Raw genomic sequence first — 22,526 nt, forward strand, 5'->3', positions numbered from 1 at the left:
TGTTGAGTGAATCACTAGTGCATTTTTTCTGGGAATCTTTCAGAGTGTTACTTGATTTTACACAATGTCTCTCTGAAAGAACATCTTAAGACATGTGGCCAAAATGTGACCCAAGTTCCTTCAGTGTTTGTCTTACCTATCACTTAAACCAGCTGTAGGTTCTTTCGAACTTTCATGAGAAATAACTTTAAGGCAAACTTATGTAGTACTTTTCATATTTCTCAACAGCCTGATAATGTGTTTTCCAGAGGAGTGATTACCTTTTAATAAATAATTTATCTTTATGTATTATTTAAAACCAATAATATACTAGGGATGGCATAAAGGTTGCCATGAAAATATAAAATACAGATGCACAGTCAAAACTATGATATGTGTGTTTGCACATTCATGAGAAAACAATAGTGAATATTTTTCAAAAATTGTTCTGAATTCTGTCAGTGCCATGTGTACATTTCTTGATATGGAACATAACATAAAGCCAACGATTCTGAAGTGAGACACTAGGAGCCACATGGCATTTTAAGGAAAAATATCTACATTGTACTGTATGTTTATATTGTATTTTATTCATATATAAATACATATATTTTATTTTATCTTCTTAACCACAGATTGCACTTCCTCTCTTAGGAGACATCGGTGCTTTGCTCAAGGTACTCTGTTGCTGCGTAAGAAATTACGTGTTAATTTCCAGGAAAAATAAGAAAGAAAATATTTAGCAGAAGTTGAGTCAATTGCTTAGCTGGAACTACAGTTCAACTCTTAAATGGCAGGACATCTTTAAGATAGGAAAATAAACATGTGTCTTTGTATATCTTGTGCCATTTATCCTAATCCTTTCACTCTCTTCTTTACCAGCCTCTCACTTTTGGTGGGGTAGGGATGGAGGGCAGGGGGTAGGATAGTTATGAATTGGCTACAAGGAAGGGCAATTAGCACCCTGGAGTAGATTATTCTCTCCTCTGGAGGAATATCTTTCACTTAATGGGTGTTGATCCACCCTGGCTGGTGAAACCTAAACCTTCTCACTGTATCTGTCATGGTCAGTCCCAAGATGAAAATCAGTGCTGCTCTATAAACAGCCATTTACAAGGCTGAATTTTGATGTCATGGGATTTTACAAAATTCCAGTCAACAACTGCCCTAACACCTGTTACTCTGTTCAATAAAAATCATCTCTACCTATTATCATCTCAGGAATTAATCTTGCTACCTTTTTGTTTTTTTTCCTCTAACACTTCCCTGTATTTTATCAGTAAAACAGACGGGGGGAATGATAATGGTATATATGCAAGGGTAGGTATTTGCATGTTTCTGCCTGGTATGCTAAATAAGATTGAGTGAGCCCACATGAAAATCAGGCCCATGACTTTATACTGAAACACTATATGTCATATCTGTCTTTATATGAATGGACATTGTGTATGTGCACACACACACACACACACAGACTGTAGTTAGATATATATGATTTAGTTTGTATTTCTAGCATTTAGCTCAGTGATTTACACAATTATTTGCACAATAGTAAGCAGGCAAAAATATTTGTTTAATTGAATTCAAAAGACTTGAATTCTAGCATATACATTTGTAAGGTAATTGGAGTTTTGGGAATAGATACATAAATGTAAGTGTAAATATGAATATAAATATAAAATATATTAAAGGAATTTCTAAGACCTCCAAAAGACAGCAGTTTTTATAAACCAGAGAAGAATATTTGTGGGGATTTTAGGAAAATCTTATATTTATTCAGTTAAAATTACATCCCAGTCAATATGCCACTTTACTTACATCATCTCATTTAATTTCCATAATAATCTTATGAGTTCAGGCTGTTGCAGCATTCCTACTCTATAGATGAGAGACCTGAAGTTCTCAGCAGTTAAGCAACTTTTTCAGAGTCACAGAGCAAGTAAATATAACATTAACACAGAAACATAGGTCCTCAGGTATTAAGTCCTAGATTCTTTACAAGACAGTGGTGTTGGAAATAGGATTGCAGCAGTTCTATCATTTCAGAATACTTAGGGTTCCTTAAGGATGAGAGACTTGTATACTTTAGTAGAAATGAATACACTTGTAGAATATGGGATCTCACAGAACAAATAAAAGGACCATGAATAGGATGAATAGGCTCTGATAGGAAGCGGAACCAGTGTTCCTGGGCTCTCAGAAGTAGGAATCACCCCTCTAATCAATGTGCTCTGCTGTTGCTCCAGTCCCTGCATCATTTCACCCAGGTTCTGAGTCCATAGAGAACAGGATATCTTGACTGATAGTCTCTACAAACTGTATACAATAGAAGAAAATGGAGGCACATAGTTCCCCAAACAAAATCCAAATATAGGAATTTAGATTGTAGGTTGGATATGCCAGGCCAATGTAATAATATAATGCTAAATCCTGATCCTGTTACCCAGTACATTAACTCTGTCTCTCCCTGCCTTGATTCTTTAGCCAATTTGTTCATCCTGCTTTCTGTTTTCAAAAATTTTTTTGATTAAAAAGAACTGGTATAATGATAGGCCCCTTCAATGGCCATCTTCTAGATTAATCAGTATATCAATCCCTCTTTGAATGACATTGTGTATTGGTTAATAATTGATGCATCTTTATTCTTTTCATGAGAAAATCTTAAGACATTTTTCCAAGAATGTTAGTAAAACTCAGTTTAAAAAAAAAAAAAACTTAATATTCTGGTAACCCAAAGAAAATGAAGTCAGTTTCAAATGTCTCTTAAAAATTATATTGGTAATAATGATTATCATTTTTCAATGTTTTACTAAGACATCAATTGAATAATCTATTCTGAAATGTTGCTCCATATTGATATGCCAAAGTTTTACACCATATTGAAATGTTTCTCTTTTGTTTCTCTTAAGTTCTCAAGTGTCCCTTTATCTTCGTAGTTTTTCAGATATCATCAGTAATAGTTCTATAAATATATATATTTAACTCCCCTACCAACACATTATCTCTGTCAAATAAGCCAGGTGGTAAAATTAGTCTGGGAAACATTGCACATAACTCTAGCTTCTTTTTATATATTCAGACTCTAAGAAAGACCACCATGAAGACAGCTGTTTAACCCATGATTTTTTAGATGATTTGCCTCGTGTATTTGTCAGGGTTCTCTAGAGGGTCAAAACGAATAGGATAGATGTATATATGAAAAAGTTTATTTTATTTTACTGTTTGTTCGTTTATAATTTTTATTGTACTTTAGGTTCTGTGGTACATGTGCAGATCATGCAGGATTGTTGCATAGGTACACACATGGCAATGTGGTTTGCTGCCTCCATCCCCCCGTCACCATATCTGGCATTTCTCCCTATGTTATCCTTCCCCAACCTCCCTACCCCTGCTGTCCCTCCTCTAGTCCCCCCCAACAGATCCCATGTGTGATGCTTCCCTCCCTGTGTCCATGTGTTCTCATTGCTCAACACCTGCCTATGAGTGAGAACATGTGGTGTTTGATTTTCTGTTCTTGTGTCAGTTTGCTGAGAATGATGGTTTCCAGATTCATCCATGTCCCTACAAAAGTCATGAACTCATCGTTTTTTATGGCTACATAGTATTCCATGGTGTATATATGCCACATTTTCCTTGTCCAGTCTATCATCAATGGGTATTTGGGTTGGTTCCGAGATCTTTGCTATTGTAAACAGTGCCGCAGTGAACATAGGTGTGCATGTGTCTTTATAATAGAACAATTTATAATCCTTTGGATATATACCCAGCAATGGGATTACTGGGTCCAGTGGAATTTCTATTTCTGGGTCCTTGAGGAATCACCACACTGTCTTCCACAATGGTTGAACTGGTTTATACTCCCACCAACAGTGTAAAAGCATTTCTATTTCTCCACATCCTCTCCAGCATCTGTTGTTTCCAGGTTTTTTAATGATCGCCATTCTAACTGGCTTGAGATGGTATCTCAATGTGGTTTTTATTTGCATCTCTCTAATGACCAGTGATGATGAGCATTTTTCATATGTTTATTACCTCATATATGTCTTCTTTTTATTTTTTTTGAGATGGAGTTTCACTCTTGTTACCCAGGCTGGAGTGCAATGGAGCGATCTCGGCTCACCGCAACCTCCGCCTCCTGGTTCAGGCAATTCTCCTGCCTCAGCCTCCTGAGTAGCTGGGATTACAGGCACACGCCACCGTGCCCAGCTAATTTTTTGTCTTTTTAGTAGAGATGGGGTTTCACCATGTTGACCAGGATGGTCTCGATCTCTTGACCTCGTGATCCACCCGCCTCGGCCTCCCAAAGTGCTGGGATTACAGGCATGAGCCACCGCGCCCAGCCATATGTCTTCTTTTGAAAAGTGTCTGTTAATGTCCTTCATCTACTTTTGAATGGGCTTGTTTGTTTTTTTCTTGTAAATCTGTTTTAGTTCTTTGTAGATTCTGGATATTAGCCCTTTGTCAGATGGGTAGATTGCAAAAACTTTTTCCCATTCTGTTGGTTGCTGATTTACTCTAATGATTGTTTCTTTTGCTGTACAGAAGCTCTGGAGTTTAATTAGATCCCATTTATCTATTTTGGCTTTTGTTGCCAATGCTTTGGATGTTTTAGTCATGAAGTCCTCACCTATGCCTATGTCTTAAATGGTTTTGCCTAGGTTTTCTTCTAGGGTTTTTATGGTGTTAGGTCTTATGTTTAAGTCTTTAATCCATCTGGAGTTAATTCTAGTGTAAGGTGTCAGGAAGGGGTTCAGTTTCTGTTTTCAGCACATGGCTGGCCAGTTTTCCCAATACCATTTATTATACAGGGAATCATTGCCCCATTGCTTGTTTTTGTCAGGTTTGTGAAAGATCAGATGGTTGTAGATGTGTGGCGTTGCCTCCAAGGCCTGTGTTCTATTCCATTGGTGTATATCTTATCTTTGTTTTGGTACCAGTACAGTGCTGAAAGGGAGTTTATTAAGGAGAGTTGACTCACGTGATTACAATGTAAAGTCACATGATAGGCTGCCTGCAAGTTGAAGAGCAAGGAAGCCAGTAGTGGACCAGTCCAAGTCCCAAAACCTCAAAAGTGGGGAAGCTGACAGTGCAGTCTTCAGTCTGTGGCCAAAGGCTTGACAGCCCCTGGCAAACCACTAGTGTAAGTCCAAGAGTCCAAAGCTGAAGAACTTAGAGTCTTATGTTTTAGGGCAGGAAGCATCCAGCGCGGGAGAAAGATGAAAGCCAGAGACTCAGCAGGTCAACCCCTTCTTCTGCCTGCTTTATTCTAGCCTCACTGGCACCTGATTAGATTGTACCCACCCAGATTGAGGGTGGGTCTGCCTCTCCCAGTCCATCAACTCAAATGTTAATCTCCTTTGGCAACACCCTCACAGATACACTCAGGAACACTACTTTGCATCCTTTAATCCAGTCAAGTTGACACTCAATATTAACCCTCACACCTTGGAAGCTTTTCAGTATCATGCAGAATTAGTGTTCCAAGGAGCCTATTTTTGAAAAACAGATTTACACTGCTATTTATTAGGTCAAAAATATTGCACTTGAATGGCCATAGGCTTTCTTGCCGGCTTCTTATCAATGGCAAGCTTCACTTCCTTTTCATGTTTAAAGATTCTTCCCTTTAAAGAAAAGGATAGAATAGAAACTTAGGTTGTCCTACCTTCTGTCAACTGTTAACTGTCTCCCCCACTCAGTGGCCCTTATTCTCTTCCTTTCTTGGTCATATTCTTATTCCAACAATTTATTTAAAATAAGCCTATATAGAGCTTTTCACACACTCTTTCTTTAGCTGTGTGATGAGAGTTATGTTTATCTTATGAGCTCAGACACTTGAAGTCAAGCCTTCCCAAATTAGCTAAAGGTTACAGATAAGGCAATGGAAAGATAATTCCACTTAGATTTCCTATTGTCACTTGGATTTGACCTAGGAGTCAAGTCTAAGTCAGTCAAGTAATTATTTCTCTTGAGTGCCTCCACTGACAAAATATTGGTAAAATGTATGCAGTTGGAGAACTAATTTTGCTCCCAAAAGGACAAATCCTTTCTTCACAATTTTTGTTGTTTTTAAAATGATTTATGTTATAGGTTGTATGAATTCTGAAATCTTGCTAGGTTTTCTAAACTTTATTACCACTCCCTTTTAAAACGTTCTGCTAAACAATTGAACCACAGTTTTTGTTCTTGACTTATGTGTCTTTTCGTTATTTATTTGGAATTTTCTATTTAAGTATCATTGAAGACATGTTTTTAAAATAGAAAGCTCATCAATATCATAAACAGATATCACTGATGAGCTTTGTAAAGAGTTTTTACCTTACAAAAATTAATGTTTTTAAATGGGGTAAATTAAGTTTCTGAAAGCGGAGTGACCTAGCAATTGCTATATCACTCATCTCTGACAAAGGTTCCAAAAAAACTTCACATCACATAAAACCTCACTTTTATAGATGGCTATTATGACTCTCTCAGTAACCTTATCTTTATACTCATTAGAATTTCTGTGGCAACTGCCAAGCCAGTGTCCCAGGGCTGAAAAGCAACAAAGGAGAAGGAGGAGGCACTGGTGAGCCTGGAAAGTATGATTTCGTGACCCGGATGGTAAGAAACCTAGCTGAGTGTTTAGGAACCCTGTAGGTTACATGTTGTGCATCCACTCAGTTCTGTTCTTACTCTGTCCTGTAGGGTGATACAGGGCCACGGGGTCCTCCAGGAATCCCAGGCAGAGAGGGACCAAAGGTAAGGAATTCTCTCTTCCATTTTCCCCTGTGGGACCCTCAATTCAGTGTGAAAAAAGGAACCCCATTTAAAAATATACAACTTTTAAAATACATATGTGTGTGTGTGTGTGTGTGTGTATACATATATATATATATATATATATATATATATATATATATATCGAGAGAGAGAGAGAGAGAGAGAGAGAGAGAAAGTGAGGTAAAAGCCACTTGCAAATGTTGCCATTTATTTGTTCCCTGACCCTGTCCAAATTACATGCCCCAAGTGTTCTTATAAAAGATTTTTTTTTCATTTCCAAAAGATAAGAGAAAATGATTGCATGTGCTAGCTGAATGTATTGTCTTTTTAGGGAAGCAAAGGAGAGCGGGGCTACCCTGGGATACCTGGGGAGAAAGGCGATGAGGTAACAGATTCTTTCCTGATTATATAGTCCTAATATCGATTCTCTTTACATAGCTCAACAGAGTAAAAATGTTAATTTTTGTATTGCTCAGATATAATGCTAGAACCAATAAAAACAGAGACCACTTAGAGCTTTTAAGGCATGAAGTTAATTATGTCAGTTACAAATTTTCTGTTTTCATTTAGCAGATAGCAATTCCAGCTCTCTCAAAACAAAAGTAAGGGAAAGGGGGAAAGAAAAATTTACTCAAAAGACTCCCAGGGTAACTAAGAGATTTAAAGGAATAGTTGGACAACCAGCCTAGAAGTAAGGGCAGCTCAAGAACCCAACAGAGCCTCCCTGGGTACCCCTAAACTATGATTCGGCTTCAGCGACCTTGGATTGTCTGTGTCTTTGCTCAGCTTTCAAATTCTTGGGAGAAAAAAACTATCAGAAGAATCTTATTGTTCTAGTTTACATCAGCTGCTCACCCTCTGGTTTAAGGTTCCAAGTCCAATGTGCTTTTGAGATAATAGTATAATTTTTTACTCTAAGCCATGGTGATGCTCAGGACATCATTTTTTCCTACATAATTCACATTAACTCTTAGAAAAACCAATTAGAATGATGAATTGCTGTTAGTTTAAACAGTTTTGAAACTAATAATTCTTAATGAAAGTAAGTAAGCCATCTGGCATATATTAACCTTGATGTTATTGTGGAAAATCATAACTGTATAAAAAAACCTATTTTTCTAGGTGGAGTTATATTTTACATTGCTAGTTATCATCCTGCATTATTGTTTCTAATTAATATTGCTTGTATTCTAGAAAACTTTGAGGTTTGATTTTTTCCAAAGTTAAAAATTGAATACCAATACCTACAATTTTTATTTTCATCCATAAATAAAACATAATCTTCAAAATAAGCTATTGTGGTTTTCCTTCCTCATGTTTAACAGAAAGTTTTACTAAAGTACAAGCATAATAACTGATTTTAATAGTCCAACAGCTTTTAACTGCCTCCACTCAAAAGTAGGCTTTAAAGGCAATTGAGAAGGTAGTAACAAAAAGATGAGGAAATAATTGGAATTAGGTTTTTTATAAGTGACTCTAAGTTAAATTTACTAGAAGTACCCTGATTCTGCAGGGTACTTTGCTCTTTTGGTGAACTGAAATCCATTGTTAATATTCCTCCACACTTTAATGGGCTTTTTCTTTGGTACCCCTCATAAATTCTTTAACACAGTTCACAAATTTTGCGCAATACTTGTTACATGGGGAGTTCCAGCTAGTTCAGAAGATTATTTTCCATCGTTTCTTCATATCACATGAATAATATGAATAAATCTGAGGTAACCTATCGACTCATTTAGGCCTTGTAGAGGGAATAAGGTAGTGCAGCTTTTCTAAGAGATGGGAAATAATGAATATAATCTTGTCTTCTATTTGGTCTCAGATATTATTTGAAATTACAATTTGTTGATTTGTCAAAGTAAATAAAGCTTTGACCAAAAACATGTGAATTTCCAACTGACCAATAAACTATCCCATTTCAACATACAATATGAACATAAGATCTAATCTTATGAAATCTCAAATGTCTATTGTACTCTTAGTGGAAAAGATACAGAGAGATACCCTATCTCTTTAAGCCTTATAATTATTATGTCTTTAATCTGTTTGGGAAATGAGAGGGAGGAGTTGTCTGCTTGTTCATTACTCTTAGAAAAGCAACATTTTCTTCCACATTTTTCACAGATGTTGTTGCACAGCTCAAGGTAGCAACTTGGAAGATGCTAATAGAACACATGCTAACCTTTGATAGATTTCTGGCTTGAAATGCAAGTCTTTCTACAATATTTTAGGATAATAATTGATAAATTAGACATGAAAAGTATCATCAGTCAGATATTATAGCAACAGAAAATATTCTTGGTATCAACTGAGCTAGGACTTGCAAAATCAAAATATCAGAGAAGGGTAAGAACATAGCTCCAGTGATCTCCGAATATCTCTGCAATAAATTTTAATTTGTATTTTAGTTTGGCACTATATGTTAAATTAACTGGCCTACTCTTTAATATGTATTTGTCTTCTTTAATGACCATCTTGTCTTCTAAAATTATCTTATTGCCCTTTATGCATCCATAGTAACTTTTACTTTTACTACAGAATTTCAGCTTTTTCAGAGAAAGACTGCTGAGAATGATTTTTTATTTATGGACTGAGGTTTATTTTAAAGTTTAATGTGGTCATCAAAGGTTAATGAATCCCAAGCTTATAAATTAGACTACCTAAAAACTCACTCGGCATCTCTGGACTGATTCAGCGTTGAGACTAAAAGTAGCAAAAAAAGGAATATATATATATACATATATATATATGTATATATATATATTTTTAATGAATGTACATGTAGAAAGAATTTTATGGAAATATGGGTATTTTGAGATAAAGAATTTCTGGTATAACAGTTATAATCTCGATAAATAATTTCTGGTATAACAGTTATAATCGCCCGTCATTTAGAAGTGCCATTACCAATGGAAATGTTTTTTACTTTGCATTATAAACCTGTATAAAAGTTAATTTTAGGGGAATAAAAAGAATGAGTACCACATACCGATATGTACAGCCTGCACATGCACACATGTCCATACACACACACACACACATACACAGTACTGCCAATGAGATAAAATAATTTTGGAGAAAAAGTATGTCAACATTCCTTAACACAAACACACACAAGATTTTGCCCAAGACTTATGACATGAGGAATTCTAACATGTTTGAATAAAATTTTTAAGCATTTCTTCACATCATGTCACATGAATAAACCTGAAGTAACAAATGATGCCATTTGGCTTTGAATAGACAAACCTGGAAGAACTTAGACCTTGATCCCACTGATTCAAAGAAACTTGATCCAGCTCACAATCCTATAGAATGCTCATAATCAATATGCAGTAACATTTCCATGGTCACATAATCTAATATTTACAAAATATTTGAAAATTCATATATCATAATAGTAAAAGGTAAAGGAATTGTATTATGACAAAGAATGGTATGGCAATATAAAAGGAATATTCAGTAAAGGAGACCAAATCCTGAAAGAGTGGAATCATTCAATCTAGAACTTAATGTATATCGCAGGGTTATCTGAAATAACAAAGGGGTACTTTAAAATATTTTTTCATTATAGAAGTGATCTCAGTTCACTATAGAAAATTGGAAAAAAACAAAAAAGCATTAAAAGATAAAATTTCCCCCTCTTCCCACTACCCAGGAAGGACTTCTGGTAATAATGTCATAGTCCACAACTGTATTAGTCCATTTTCACACTTCTATAAAGAACTTTCCTGAGACTGGTAGTTTACAAAGAAAGAGCTTTAATTGACTCACAGTTCTACATGTCTGGGAAGGCGTCAGAAAACTTACAATCATGGCAGAAAGTAAAGAGGAGTCAAGCACCTTCACAAGGCAGCAGGAGAGAGAGAGCAAAAGAGGAACTTCCAAACACTTATAAAACCATCAGATCTTCTGAGAACTTACCCACTATCATGAGAAGAGATTGGGGAAAACTGCCCTCATAATCCAATCACCTCCCTCCCTCTACATGTGGGGATTACAGTTTGAGATGAGATTTGGGTAGCGACACAGAGCCAGATTATATTAACAACACCTCACCTATAAATTCCAAAATGAAAGCCTCAGAAAACCCTGGAAATGTTTCATAAATTTGGCTTTGTTTCCCAAGCAAATTTTTTTTGGCAGCCCAATCTGGCCTCTCATGGAGCTTGTCTATTCCACTTTGTTAGAGTATCATGTTTTGCCACAGAAATATTTGTGTGTTTATTAGAGGGTATGGCTTCAGGCACCACTGGCAGTGTTACATAATGTTTAGTGTGTATATCATGTTACCTATGAAATGAAGTATATCATATTATCTATGAAATTCTGCCAGACCAGAAAGCAGTCTGTGATTAAGCTAGTCTGTTTGAAATAGTAATTGCATATAAAAGAGGATTCTATTTTTTATTTATAATTTTTTGGCACTAAAAATTTATATTTTTGAAATTTAAAAGTTTCTGATAAAACTTTTATCTATTTGTTGTGGTAAAATAATAAAAGTCTGTATGTATCATTCCCATCTTTTAGGAAGTACATTTACAATTGTTTAAAAATTTAGACCCTGTGCTACAAATCTTATAAGTTTTGTGACTTTTATTTTTGCATGTTATCTAACTTTTCTAAAACATAATTTTACTAATTGCAAAATATTTCTTGAAAAAGGCAAAAGATTTATGCTATCTGAAGATAAACCAGAATATTCATATTACTTATTTAACAATATTCTGTTGTTGGCAAATGTATCAAAGTAACAAAACTACCTAAGTGAGCTAATCTTGCCAGTTCTTCCTTAATATATAAATGTATCAGCATCTTAAATCCTATCCAGTATAATTAGTGCTATTCTACAAATCTAAGGAGAGGAGGGAGGAGAAATCTATTCATTATTATGCTTAAGCCATTAAAGGGTTCCAAGTTTAAATTAACCAATGAGCCAAATTTCTTCTTATAATAAACTGATGAGCTAAAATAAATATTATATCATAAAACATATTCCATTTTTCCCTAGCTGAATGAAGCTTCAGTGTAATCATATATTTCTTCGATGACATTCTGCCAATCTAAAATTTGTATTTCCATGTTTTACCAGTACAAGATTCTTAGATACTACTGCTGACGGAATGGCTCTGTAAAATCAGAAATTCTCTATGAATCACCAGATTAAATTATGTTTGCTTCAGATTCCATGTCATGGCATTTTAGCTCACTCTTCTTACTCCTTAAAGCTGAGTATTTGCACATATTCTTACTTATAAGTGGGGGCTAAACTATTAGTACACAAAGGCATACAGAGTGATATAATGGATGTTGGAGCCCCCAAAGCAGTGAGGATACAAGAGGGGTGAAGGGTGAAAAACTACCTGTTGGGTACAGTGTACACTACTTGGGTGATGGGTGCACCAAAATTGAGGACTTCACCATTCTACAAATTATCCACATGACCAAAAATCACTTGCACCCCTAAAGAAAAATTAATATTTTTGAAATTTAAAAACTAGGAAAAAAAGGGTATTTGATTTGTATATGATATACATTATGTTTCTCAGTTAGCCAAATATGTGTTTAATGTTCAGTGGTCAAAGTATTTGATTAACTAAAATGCCTTCTTCCCAATGATAGATTTTATGGTAGGAACTATCTTTTCCAGGGTCTTCAAGGAATTCCAGGCATTCCAGGTGCTCCAGGCCTGACTGGACCCCCTGTAAGTATTTGTTAACACAATTCTACTCACAGGTCATATCTGCTGAGACAATGACAGGTGAATTAATTTTCCTCATTGCCTTTCATTTTCTGTGCCTCTATGTAGATTGTCCAGCTATTGCCTAGACAAGTACCCTCATCCAAGCTCTCAGATTTTCATTTAGTATTACTTAACGCTGCTCAGTATCCTGGGTACTTGCAGCAAAATTCCACCAAACCGGAAAGCAGTCTGTTATTAAGCTAGTCTGTTTGAAATAGAAATCGCATATAAAAGAGAATTCTATTTTTTATATATAATTTTTTGGCACTAATCTTGAGAAGAGATAGTCAAATGGCACCACAAACTGAGAATTTATTTTCTAAAGGAAAAAAAGTGTGCTAAGGATTATCAGATTTAATTTATTTTTATTCCTATGTACAAATTAAAATACCTCTGTTTTAGTCGAGACTTTTACTGCCCCTCAAACACACCATCAAGGCCTTTGTGTCTTTCACTGTCTTGTTTTCCTAGAACAGAATCTCTTTTCCTTTTGCCATACCCAATCTCTCATTCAAACAGAGTTTAATTCTAGAGTTGCCAGATAAAATACAGTGCATGCAGTTAAATTTGAATTTCCGATAAACAAATAATTGTTTAGTATAAGCTCATCCCAAATATTGTGTTTTTATTTGCTAACTCTGGCAACAAACACATGCTTCAATTTCTCTACCTCATTTTTTCTTAGAGTTCCTATGCTGATAGAGTCTTTACTACACCAATAAAAATGAAATTATATTTTTTAATGTTTTGAAATACGGATTTGCTATAATTAAAATTGTGTCATGTATGCTTTCACCACAGTTATATAGAACAAACCTGGCTTTAAATTGTACCCTAAAATTAAAAGCAATGTAAAAGAGTTGTGAAAGAAATCATGAAAATTATAGCTGACTCTGTTCCCCAAGGATTAAAATTAAATTTTATTTTCAGTGGTAAAATGCAGATCACATAACTCAATATGCACACTGTTAATTCTGCTGTCTTGAAGTATTTAAAATGGTGATCCTTACCAAAACTATAGCTCATTTAGGAAGGCATAATGTTATGTAAATTGCCATTTAAACAGCAAGCAAGATTAGATTCTTAAATGTATCAAAGGTTCCAATTAAGGTCCTTAAATGTGGTTGACCAAGGTAAAAAAGCTACCACAAATACAAATTTTACCCTTCCAAGGGCGTATCAGCAGGATACAGCTGCTGTATCGGCCAGAAGAAATACAAGCTTTTAGGGCTTATTTAATTAGGATCAAATGACCTTCAAAATGTTTAAGTTTTAGTAACCAACTTCCAATACCCTTTGGCCATTTAATTGTTGTTTCTGTAACAAACTTAGTTTTGTGTTTTACAGGGCTTATTGGGAAGAACTGGACATCCTGGTCCCACAGGAGCAAAAGGTGAAAAGGTACAAAGGAAAAGCCTCACTTACCATCCAAACTGGGGCTTGGGGTGGGAGCAGGATGAGACTCTTCACAGAGAGAGCCATAAAATCAAGCAAAGCCTGAAAGCAGAAATGATGGCAGGGAATAGCTATTTTTGTAGTGAACTTAGAAGAACAAGGTCCAAAGGTTGTTCTAAACACAGGAGATATTTTCCTAGGAAAAAGGATAAATAGAACATTGGTGCCATATAACAAAAGTCGAGGCTGGATTCAGGTTCCTGGGCAACCATCTATGTGGAAGGATGGGGTCGGGGGAGCCTCCTGAAAGGATGCAAGTAATGCAGTGTGTACCAGGGAGCTACACCCACAGGAGCTATCAGTTTTCTATGACAAAATACCGTAGTTGGAGTGGCCTATAAACAACAAATATTTATGCATATTTCTCACAGTTCTGGAGTGTGGGAAGTCCAAGATTAAGGTGCTGGCAGAATCAGTGTCTGATAGTCTGCTTTCTTGTTCATAGATGGCACCTACTAGCTGTGTCCTCACATAGTAGAAGGGTGACCAAGCTCCCTTGGGCCTCCTTTATAAGGGCACTAATCCTTTTCATGAAGGCTCCACCCTCATCACCTAATAACCGCCCAAAGACCCCACCAAAAGCTCCAGACAGCAGGCTAGCTCTCAGGACCAAGATTCCAGTAACTAAAGAGCTTGCCAAGCAGTCTAGAAGTTCTGTTCCTGGACAGTCATGGGGAAAATTCACTGAAGAACCAGGGTAGCTTATTTCCTGGGAGATCAGTTACTGGACAGATGGGTTGCTGTGGTCAGAAAGGAGGAACAGCAATAGAAGAGTCTCAGAGAGGACACCACCAGCTTCACATGTTTACCCTCTTTAGGATCTAAACTGGCCCTATTGCCCTAGTCCAGGCAGAGCCAGAAAATAAGTGAAATAAGCCTAGCTATTCAGATTAGGGAAATAAGAATCAAGAGTCCACATGTGCCACTCAAGCAGCTTCCACCCACTCATCAGGACACAAGTTCCTTGACCAACATGGAACATAATGACATCAAGGAGCAAATGAATCCCAACACATTTTAAAGAAAACCATGCCTTTATTCTAGATAGTCTCCACACATTTTTTTCTGATTTTATCCCAAGGAGCTTGCCCCACCCCTAGCCTTTTTTCTCTGTTCTCTATGGAAATAACTCATAGACTTGCCTTTGAAGTTAATGGGAATTCCACACTGAGATGAGCTTTGGGGCACAAATGAGAGTGAAGATATGACTTTTAATTGTGCCTGGGAAAAAAAGGTCAGTAGGCACATATTTTTCCTGATTTGTTGACTCATGAGAACTATGACATCATTCTTTGACGGACACTGCCAGTTGTCAGCAGAATATGACATGTCTTAGAGAGTTAGCCACCATCAAAGCAGTCTGGGAAAAGATACAATACGTTTCTTGTCACATATTCTCAGGCAGAAGCATTGCAAGAAAAACTTTACAGTTTATTTTTATTGATAAACATTAAAACAAAAGATTTTATGATACTTTCTTTTGTTACTAAAAAGTGGGAGGGTATTGAAATGAAGTCCTTCATTACATTTATTGAAATGGACTAAAATCCCTCAAAATTCTTGGACATTGTGAGTAGAAATTTTACTCTATCTGAATTCTTTTTTAATTAACCATATCTTGCCATTTCCCCTGATATAGACAGACTTAAAAGATTTTATGAGGCTATTATTTTAAGAGAAAAGCAGAGTTATAGGAAGAACTGCTGTAAGACACCAGAGGGACTTCATTAGCTCTGCTTATTATGGACCAATAAACATCTATGGTTTGTAAAAATAAAAGCGAAATACATTTTTTCAACTTTCAACTTGAATTCATTTTCACAAATTCATTTTCAGTCTGCTTCTCCTGTAGGACTAAGACTGTTTAAATTGTACAGACCATTTGCTTTAAATAGTGCTATACCACAGTTACTTCTGTTCAGGGATATGTGTCTGACTTGGGTGTAAGTCAGATATTAATTTAGGAAATAGAAGATGAAGTTTCTCCTCCTGCAGACACAACAACACAGGTTATGATTTTTTACTTTGGTCAAATTATGTGGGTGTCCCCTCTGGGTCCCAAAAATGAAGGTGGTAGAAATGAGGCTCAAAGTGAGGGCTGACTCAGAGTCACAATCCCAGAGCCCACTGCCTGCTTGTAGAAGAGTTCCACATGGGGAGAGTTTCCTCAGCAGCACTGGAAGTCCAGGACATGATCACCTGTGTTGTCTGGCTCCATCTGAAAATAAGCTTCATTTCTAGAGCTGACACAGTGAAAATCCGAATGGGTATGGGAAAGGCATTTACCTTTCCTGCAGTGGGTAAAGGATAGAGCCAAGCCAAGATGAATGAGAGAGCCAAGCTGAGTAAAACTGCAGGGCTGAAACAACATGGCAAGTCATACTGATTTCGGAAGATAGCTCTCTGATAAATTTCAGAAGATAGTTGTAAACCTGGGGCAGAAATGTCTCCACCGCTGATATTGGTCTATATATCCTTTGCAGGGCAGCGAGGGACCCCCTGGGAAACCTGGACCACCTGTGAGTGTTCTAGACTTAAAATTCATGTGTTTGCTTAAGATTTTTTATAACTCAGAAGTAAGACTACATTTAGATGTTTTCAAAGATAAAAGTCTTCCGAATTTTGTGTATAAATATAAATGATAGTCAATGTAAGCTAAAGAGACCTGATTTGTTCCCCCTTTGGCCCAGCCGCAATGTGCAATACTCAGATTTGCATACTGAGGGTCTCCCCATCTTGGATTTAGGAACCTGGGTTTGTGCTCCGACTCTCCACTTCCTGCCTCGGGGCCCCTGGGAAAATCATTTAACCTCAGCGTGCTTCATTCACAGAAAAGAGAAGGGCCAGAAAACATAGTTCCTTTCCGCTGATGTGAGTTGGTAGAAAATCTGATATTATGCTATATGTGTTCATTCCCATTCATGATGTCTGAGATGCAAGGAAACTCTATATTTATGTAGCGCCTAGTGAACAAAAACTACAAGAGCCATCGGTGTTTTTATTACTGTGACTGAGACAGATGCTCACTCGATCAGGGAAACTGGAGAGGAGAGGAGCCTCTTTCCGTGGCAAGTCTGCCCTCATGTGGGGCCACACTCGAATCGCAGCCGAACAAAGCTCAGGTTCACGCCAAACACCCTTTTCCACCCCACCTCTCTGGTGAGCCAAACTCACCAGAGAAAAGGCAGAATGGACTGTGACTTTCTAGAGACAATGAGGATTATTATCAGTCTGCATGCAGTTGCATGCTTTGTACACGTAAATGAAGAGATTAGCACTCTATTTCCTAAACTTGTTTTTTAAATCTGTTCATTTGTTACTGCCCTTTTCCTTTGACAAGAAAGCAGGACAGAAAGTATTTAGGTTCAAATCCTAAAATTCACTCCTTCCCCAGTAGGCAGAACAGCAAATATAACATGAGTTCATGAAAGAAACCTATAATTTTATAATGCACTTAAGATATCTTTGTCTTCCCTCTCAATTCTCCAAAACCATCCATTCTTCAAAACACAGATTAAATGTTGTCTTCTCTGGGAAACCTCCTTTGGAAATCTCAGATGGAAATATCTTTTGTCGCTCCAGGATGTAGCACACTAAAATATAGTAGACATTCAGTCACTGTCAGATGAATGAGTGAAATAATGAAGTAATAAATGGATGGAGCATTTTTCTTCCATTACTAGTGTTTTGAAGATGCATCCAAATTGTGTTCACAGAACACCACTGGCCACCATCATACAGAAACAATAAAACAGTGACTTCAACTCTGCAACTGACATGGGAGAATTGCAGAAAAGAAAAGGCAGATTTGATTATTGATTCTGTAGAAATGTTTAAAAAGAAAGACAAAAGATCCCAACTAAAATTTTCATATGCAAATTTTTTCTAAATGCTAAAATGTATGATTTTTTTAAACCATAGAATAACTTTTCCTTTAAGTGTTGGTTACTCTAGGACATGTCAACTTTTTTCAAGATGTTCTTATTCTCCTTTGTCCTAAAGAATCTATTTTTGTAGAAACATCCACACAGGTTTGTGGATAACATCATCTCCCCATTTACCTTAATTTTCTATTTGGTATGAAGAGACTGTGGAAAAAAATTACTTTTCAGTAGCCAAATTGTTCCCTATTCACATCTTCATCGGCACTACAGCATGATAGCCTGCAGGTCAGCAAGCTGTAAACAGTTAGTACAAATTGGCAATTCAGAAACTGAATTTTAATGAGCAAATATTTTCCTCCAAATGCGTTAGTGTCTCATCTGTCAAATCTGAACATTAATCAAACCCCAACTTAACGTGTCTTGTGTGTTCCAGGTGTAGCTCACACTTCCTTTTCATTTCTTTCCCTGCATTTCTTTTGGAAAAGCTAAAAATGGAAACATTGTATTATTTTACTTAAAGTATTAAACTCCCTTTCTAAAATAGAAAAAAATATAAAAATAAAAAACAGAATAGGAATAGTCTCATTTGGTAAAATGATAAAATGTAGAGGTGCAAAGTATTAACTGACAAGAATAATTCTGTATCTTACTTCTTTCCTAAGGGTATTCCATTCAATGAAGGAAATGGCATGAGCAGTTTATATAAAATTCAGGTATGTTATATTTGTAATTACTTAAAATCATTTTCCAGTTGTAGACTGCTGTAAATTCTTCTCATCGTTCTCTTTTTCTTTTCTTTTCATTTTCTTTTGAAGGGAGGTGTGAATGTTCCCAGTTACCCAGGGCCACCTGGTCCTCCTGTAAGTACAGTTGTTTATCACCAAACACACTTTAGCTGAGCAATCACAATGAAAAATAAACAATAAAAAACCCCTAAGCTCACTGAAAAATGCATGTTGCAAATGAAGCCAAATTGTACAGCAGAAGGAAATAAGTATAACCAATTTTTTAAAAATTGAGCAAATGTATGCAGCCAAAATAATGGAAAATAGCACTTTTCATAGTGCTGTTATTTTTTTCAAAAAACTAAATCAATGTCCAAGCAATCACTTTTATGAAATTTCCATCAAGTTATATTTATTCATCTTATTCTTCAAATTCAAACTGTAATTAAAGTAAAACTTGCTAATATTTTTACGTGTATTCAAGCAAATTGGACAACGGTGTTTCTTATTCTGTAACTTTGCTTTGGTCATTATTTGAAAAATGACTTTCCATGTTTCTCTTACAGGGCCCAAAAGGCGATCCTGGCCCAGTGGTATGAATGAATGTTCCCATGTTTTGTGTCATTTAGAATATTGTTCTTTGTTAAAGTTTGAAAGAAAGGCATCAGGCAAAATGGCCTGCCTTCTTAGGTGTTCATCAGTTAACATGTTGGAGGTGACAAGCAGGCCACAAAAGGAATGCCAGCAATGTGTTCTCTGTTTCTAAGATGCATTAGTTCTGATGTTCTCACTGCCCTTGAGGTTCGTCTCTTTCCATCAGTGTGTTTTTAAAATCATCTTGTGATGGAGGAAGGCACATATAAAGCTCTAATAAATGGGACACTTTCTTCTAATAGCCCTCTTCTGATGATTGATTCAATTTTAAGTAGATTGTGGAAAAGAAATACTTACTGGAAAGAAATCCCTTAATATATCTGCCATCTCCCCAACAAAAATAGGAAGGAGCTGTTTATTTGCTTTAAACATCTAAGGCAATTATTCTGCAGGAGATGTATTTTGTCATAAACCTGCTTATTAGGAGGAATGTATCAGGTGGTTACACTCAGCACAGAAGGAGATCATGTCCTCCAGCCGCCTGAAGGACAATAATTGTTCTCAGCATCTTTCTCAACCATGGAGCCTCACTGTAAAAGTTCTGCCAAATTCAATTAGATGCCCTTTATTGCTGGGCATTTTTTTCTGTCATGTCCTTTTCAAGCATATGTTCCATCCTTCATGTTTCATTTGTATATCTTTTAACCTTTGGGGATATACTTGAAACTCAAATATACCTAAAGCTGAAATAAATTTTTAAACTACATTCCATTGTCATGTGAAAAAAAATGTAAAGCCCTTTCATTATAGTACAGTTTGTTAAAACTCAGTGAATACATTTTAAACCAGCAAAGGGACAAGCCATATCAAGTAATGTTTTTATGTCTAAAAACATATTTTAAAGAGATGCATTTAAAGAACTGTTTGTTTTTGTTATTGGGCAATATATAATAAAAGCCAAATTATGGTCCTTGAAAGCATTATTTTAACTAGTAAGGATCATATTCTGAACCCCATTTTAATTCAGAGTTTCCTTTATTTTATTATTTGTGCTACGTAAGCTGCATTCTAATTTTAATTTTCTTACATCCTGTTGATAAAAATTTCCTCCTGGTTTTTCCCTCTCATATTCATGCACAGAAAACAGCTTCTCTGAATCATTTAAGAGCATCTAAGTTTCTTACTGACTTTTTTGGAACTCTCTTTGAAGTTCTTGCTTTAATAACTTCAGATTAAGGAAATAACTTTTTAAGTATTATAATAAAGGAAAAATTATAATTTAATGGCATTGGAAAGTGGCAGTGACAAAAAAGTAGACCTATTTGAGTAGAATTTGAAGAGATTAGTCTTCAAATTTCTTAGCTGCAACAAAAGATAAAGTATAAACACAGATTGAAGGGTGTTCCTTGATTTTAGAGATATGAATTGAGTGAAGCACAAAAACAGAAAAATGCAGTCATGAACTTAAAAACACATTTAGTGTACACATTCAGGCTCATCCTAGATAAAACTTTGAAGTTACTCTTTTGGGTTCTGTGTCAGCACCATCATGCAACTTTCATCATCTCCCACCAGCTGCCCTGTAGGGAAAAATAATACTTCATGCCATAGAACTAATCCAGGAATGATAGAATTGTAGCTCACAGAGCAAAAACTTGAGAAGTCTTTTTGAAGTGGGAAATTTACTCTTCCAACGTTCTTCAAATCCCATGACAATAATCTGCCCCACTATTTCTAATCTTCTCTATAAACCTTTCTAGAGGAATATTACCCTTAATTGAATTTACTATCTTCTGAGGTGGTCCATTTTGTTCCTTTGGTATTCAGTTTATAAGTGATCTTTAATTAAATATTTAATTATTAGCTACTTTCAAACAAATATTGATTGATTAAGCACCTTCTCTATCCTAAGGACTGTTGAGAATGTAAACAAAGAGAATCAAAAAGTGTATTTCCTTTGTCAGCAACCTATAGCCTCTTCTACAGAACTTTTTGCAGAACAGAATCTAAACTTTTTTTTTAATCAATTGTCAAGTTACAAATTAGGGGGCATTTTAAAAGATTTCTGAAGCATACAAAGCATATCATGTCATATGCTCTCTCATTAAGTATTCTGTAAAAAGGGCAATGTTATAAATAATAATGAAGTTATATCCTTGATAATATTTTTGAAGCAGATTGGAATTATGTATGCAAAAATACATGTACAGAGAATACAATTTGAAAGCTCCTGTTTCTTTGTGATTATGTCTAAAGCATCCAGTGTCCTAAGAAAATATTTGCAGTGAACATTAATTTATTAACAAGAAGGCATCAAACAACTTACTACTTTATCTCTTTTTTAACTGAAAGCCCTAATGCAAGCTTGTCCAACCCATGGCCCGTGGACCACATGCAGCCCAGGACAGCTCTGAATATGGCAAAACACAAATTTGTAAACTTTCTGAAAACATTAGGAGATTTTTTGTGATTTTTTTTTAGCTTATCAGCTATTGTTAGTGGTGATGTATTTTATTGGAAGACAATTCTTTTTCTTCCAATGTGGCCCAGGGAAACCAAAATATTGGACACCCCTTCCCTAAAGCTTTTTTTTTGTTCAAAGTTAGCAACTTCCTTCACCACAGCTTTTCCCAATTTGTTCCTCGAGGACCTACAGGCTCCAGCTAGCCTGGGACCATACACTAGAAAATGCAAAGATTTTTTAAAAATATAAAACACTAACCTGCCCCCTTTCAGTGACTCATCAACTTGAGCAATAACTTTTAGAGTTATTGGAGATATTGTTCCTGGGGTCAACCTCTTAAGCATTCACATTTCTTGTCCAGCTGCAGAGAATATTTATAAATGATAAACTCTGCTTTGAGTGCTCCATCTTCATCTACTCTGAAACAGTTTATTCTTATTCTCTGAAAATCTAGCAGTACCAGGTAGCACAAGTTGGCAAACTTTATTAAAGCCCCATCTTTCATTCTGAAATTGGAGTTATCACTGAGCAGAGGGATTCATTCTGCTTAGATTCTCAATCAGAATAAAAATGATTAATCAGAAAATATGCCTCTCTGGAGAATAGCTTTTATTCTCAAACTATTTTCAAACACCAAATGCAATAATACATTGCTTTAAAATAGAGCATATCATTTCCTTGCTAAATTACACATCAATGTTTGGGGAGGGAAGGTTAAGCAAAAAATATCTTTGCTTTGGAAACCAATGCTTAAAAACCTTTTGATTATTGCTCCTGCATTTTTTATGTTCACATTTAACAGGGAGAGCCTGGTGCAATGGGATTGCCAGGATTAGAAGGATTTCCAGGTGTAAAGGTAAGCACAGAAGTTAGAAATGTGTTCATTTATTCAACATTGAAAATTGTTTACCGAGCACCTAAAG

General features: G+C 35.9%; 1 protein-coding gene across 9 annotated transcripts in view; it reads left to right on the plus strand.

The window, feature by feature from the left end:
- COL19A1 (collagen type XIX alpha 1 chain) overlaps positions 1 to 22,526 on the plus strand; it is a 359,940-nt gene that overhangs the window by 290,759 nt on the left and 46,655 nt on the right. For all 9 annotated transcript variants that reach the window (XM_017971197.4, XM_017971198.4, XM_017971199.4 and 6 more), the window contains 11 exons: positions 615 to 656; positions 6,475 to 6,579; positions 6,664 to 6,717; positions 7,070 to 7,123; positions 12,389 to 12,442; positions 13,829 to 13,882; positions 16,420 to 16,455; positions 18,483 to 18,533; positions 18,636 to 18,680; positions 19,112 to 19,138; positions 22,406 to 22,459. In XM_017971197.4, the coding sequence (XP_017826686.3) occupies positions 615 to 656; positions 6,475 to 6,579; positions 6,664 to 6,717; positions 7,070 to 7,123; positions 12,389 to 12,442; positions 13,829 to 13,882; positions 16,420 to 16,455; positions 18,483 to 18,533; positions 18,636 to 18,680; positions 19,112 to 19,138; positions 22,406 to 22,459 (576 nt within the window). The remainder of the gene's footprint in view (positions 1 to 614; positions 657 to 6,474; positions 6,580 to 6,663; positions 6,718 to 7,069; positions 7,124 to 12,388; positions 12,443 to 13,828; positions 13,883 to 16,419; positions 16,456 to 18,482; positions 18,534 to 18,635; positions 18,681 to 19,111; positions 19,139 to 22,405; positions 22,460 to 22,526) is intronic.

The sequence above is a fragment of the Callithrix jacchus genome, chromosome 4 (genome assembly GCF_049354715.1).
Source record: "Callithrix jacchus isolate 240 chromosome 4, calJac240_pri, whole genome shotgun sequence".
NCBI classification, from domain to species: Eukaryota; Metazoa; Chordata; class Mammalia; order Primates; family Cebidae; genus Callithrix; species Callithrix jacchus.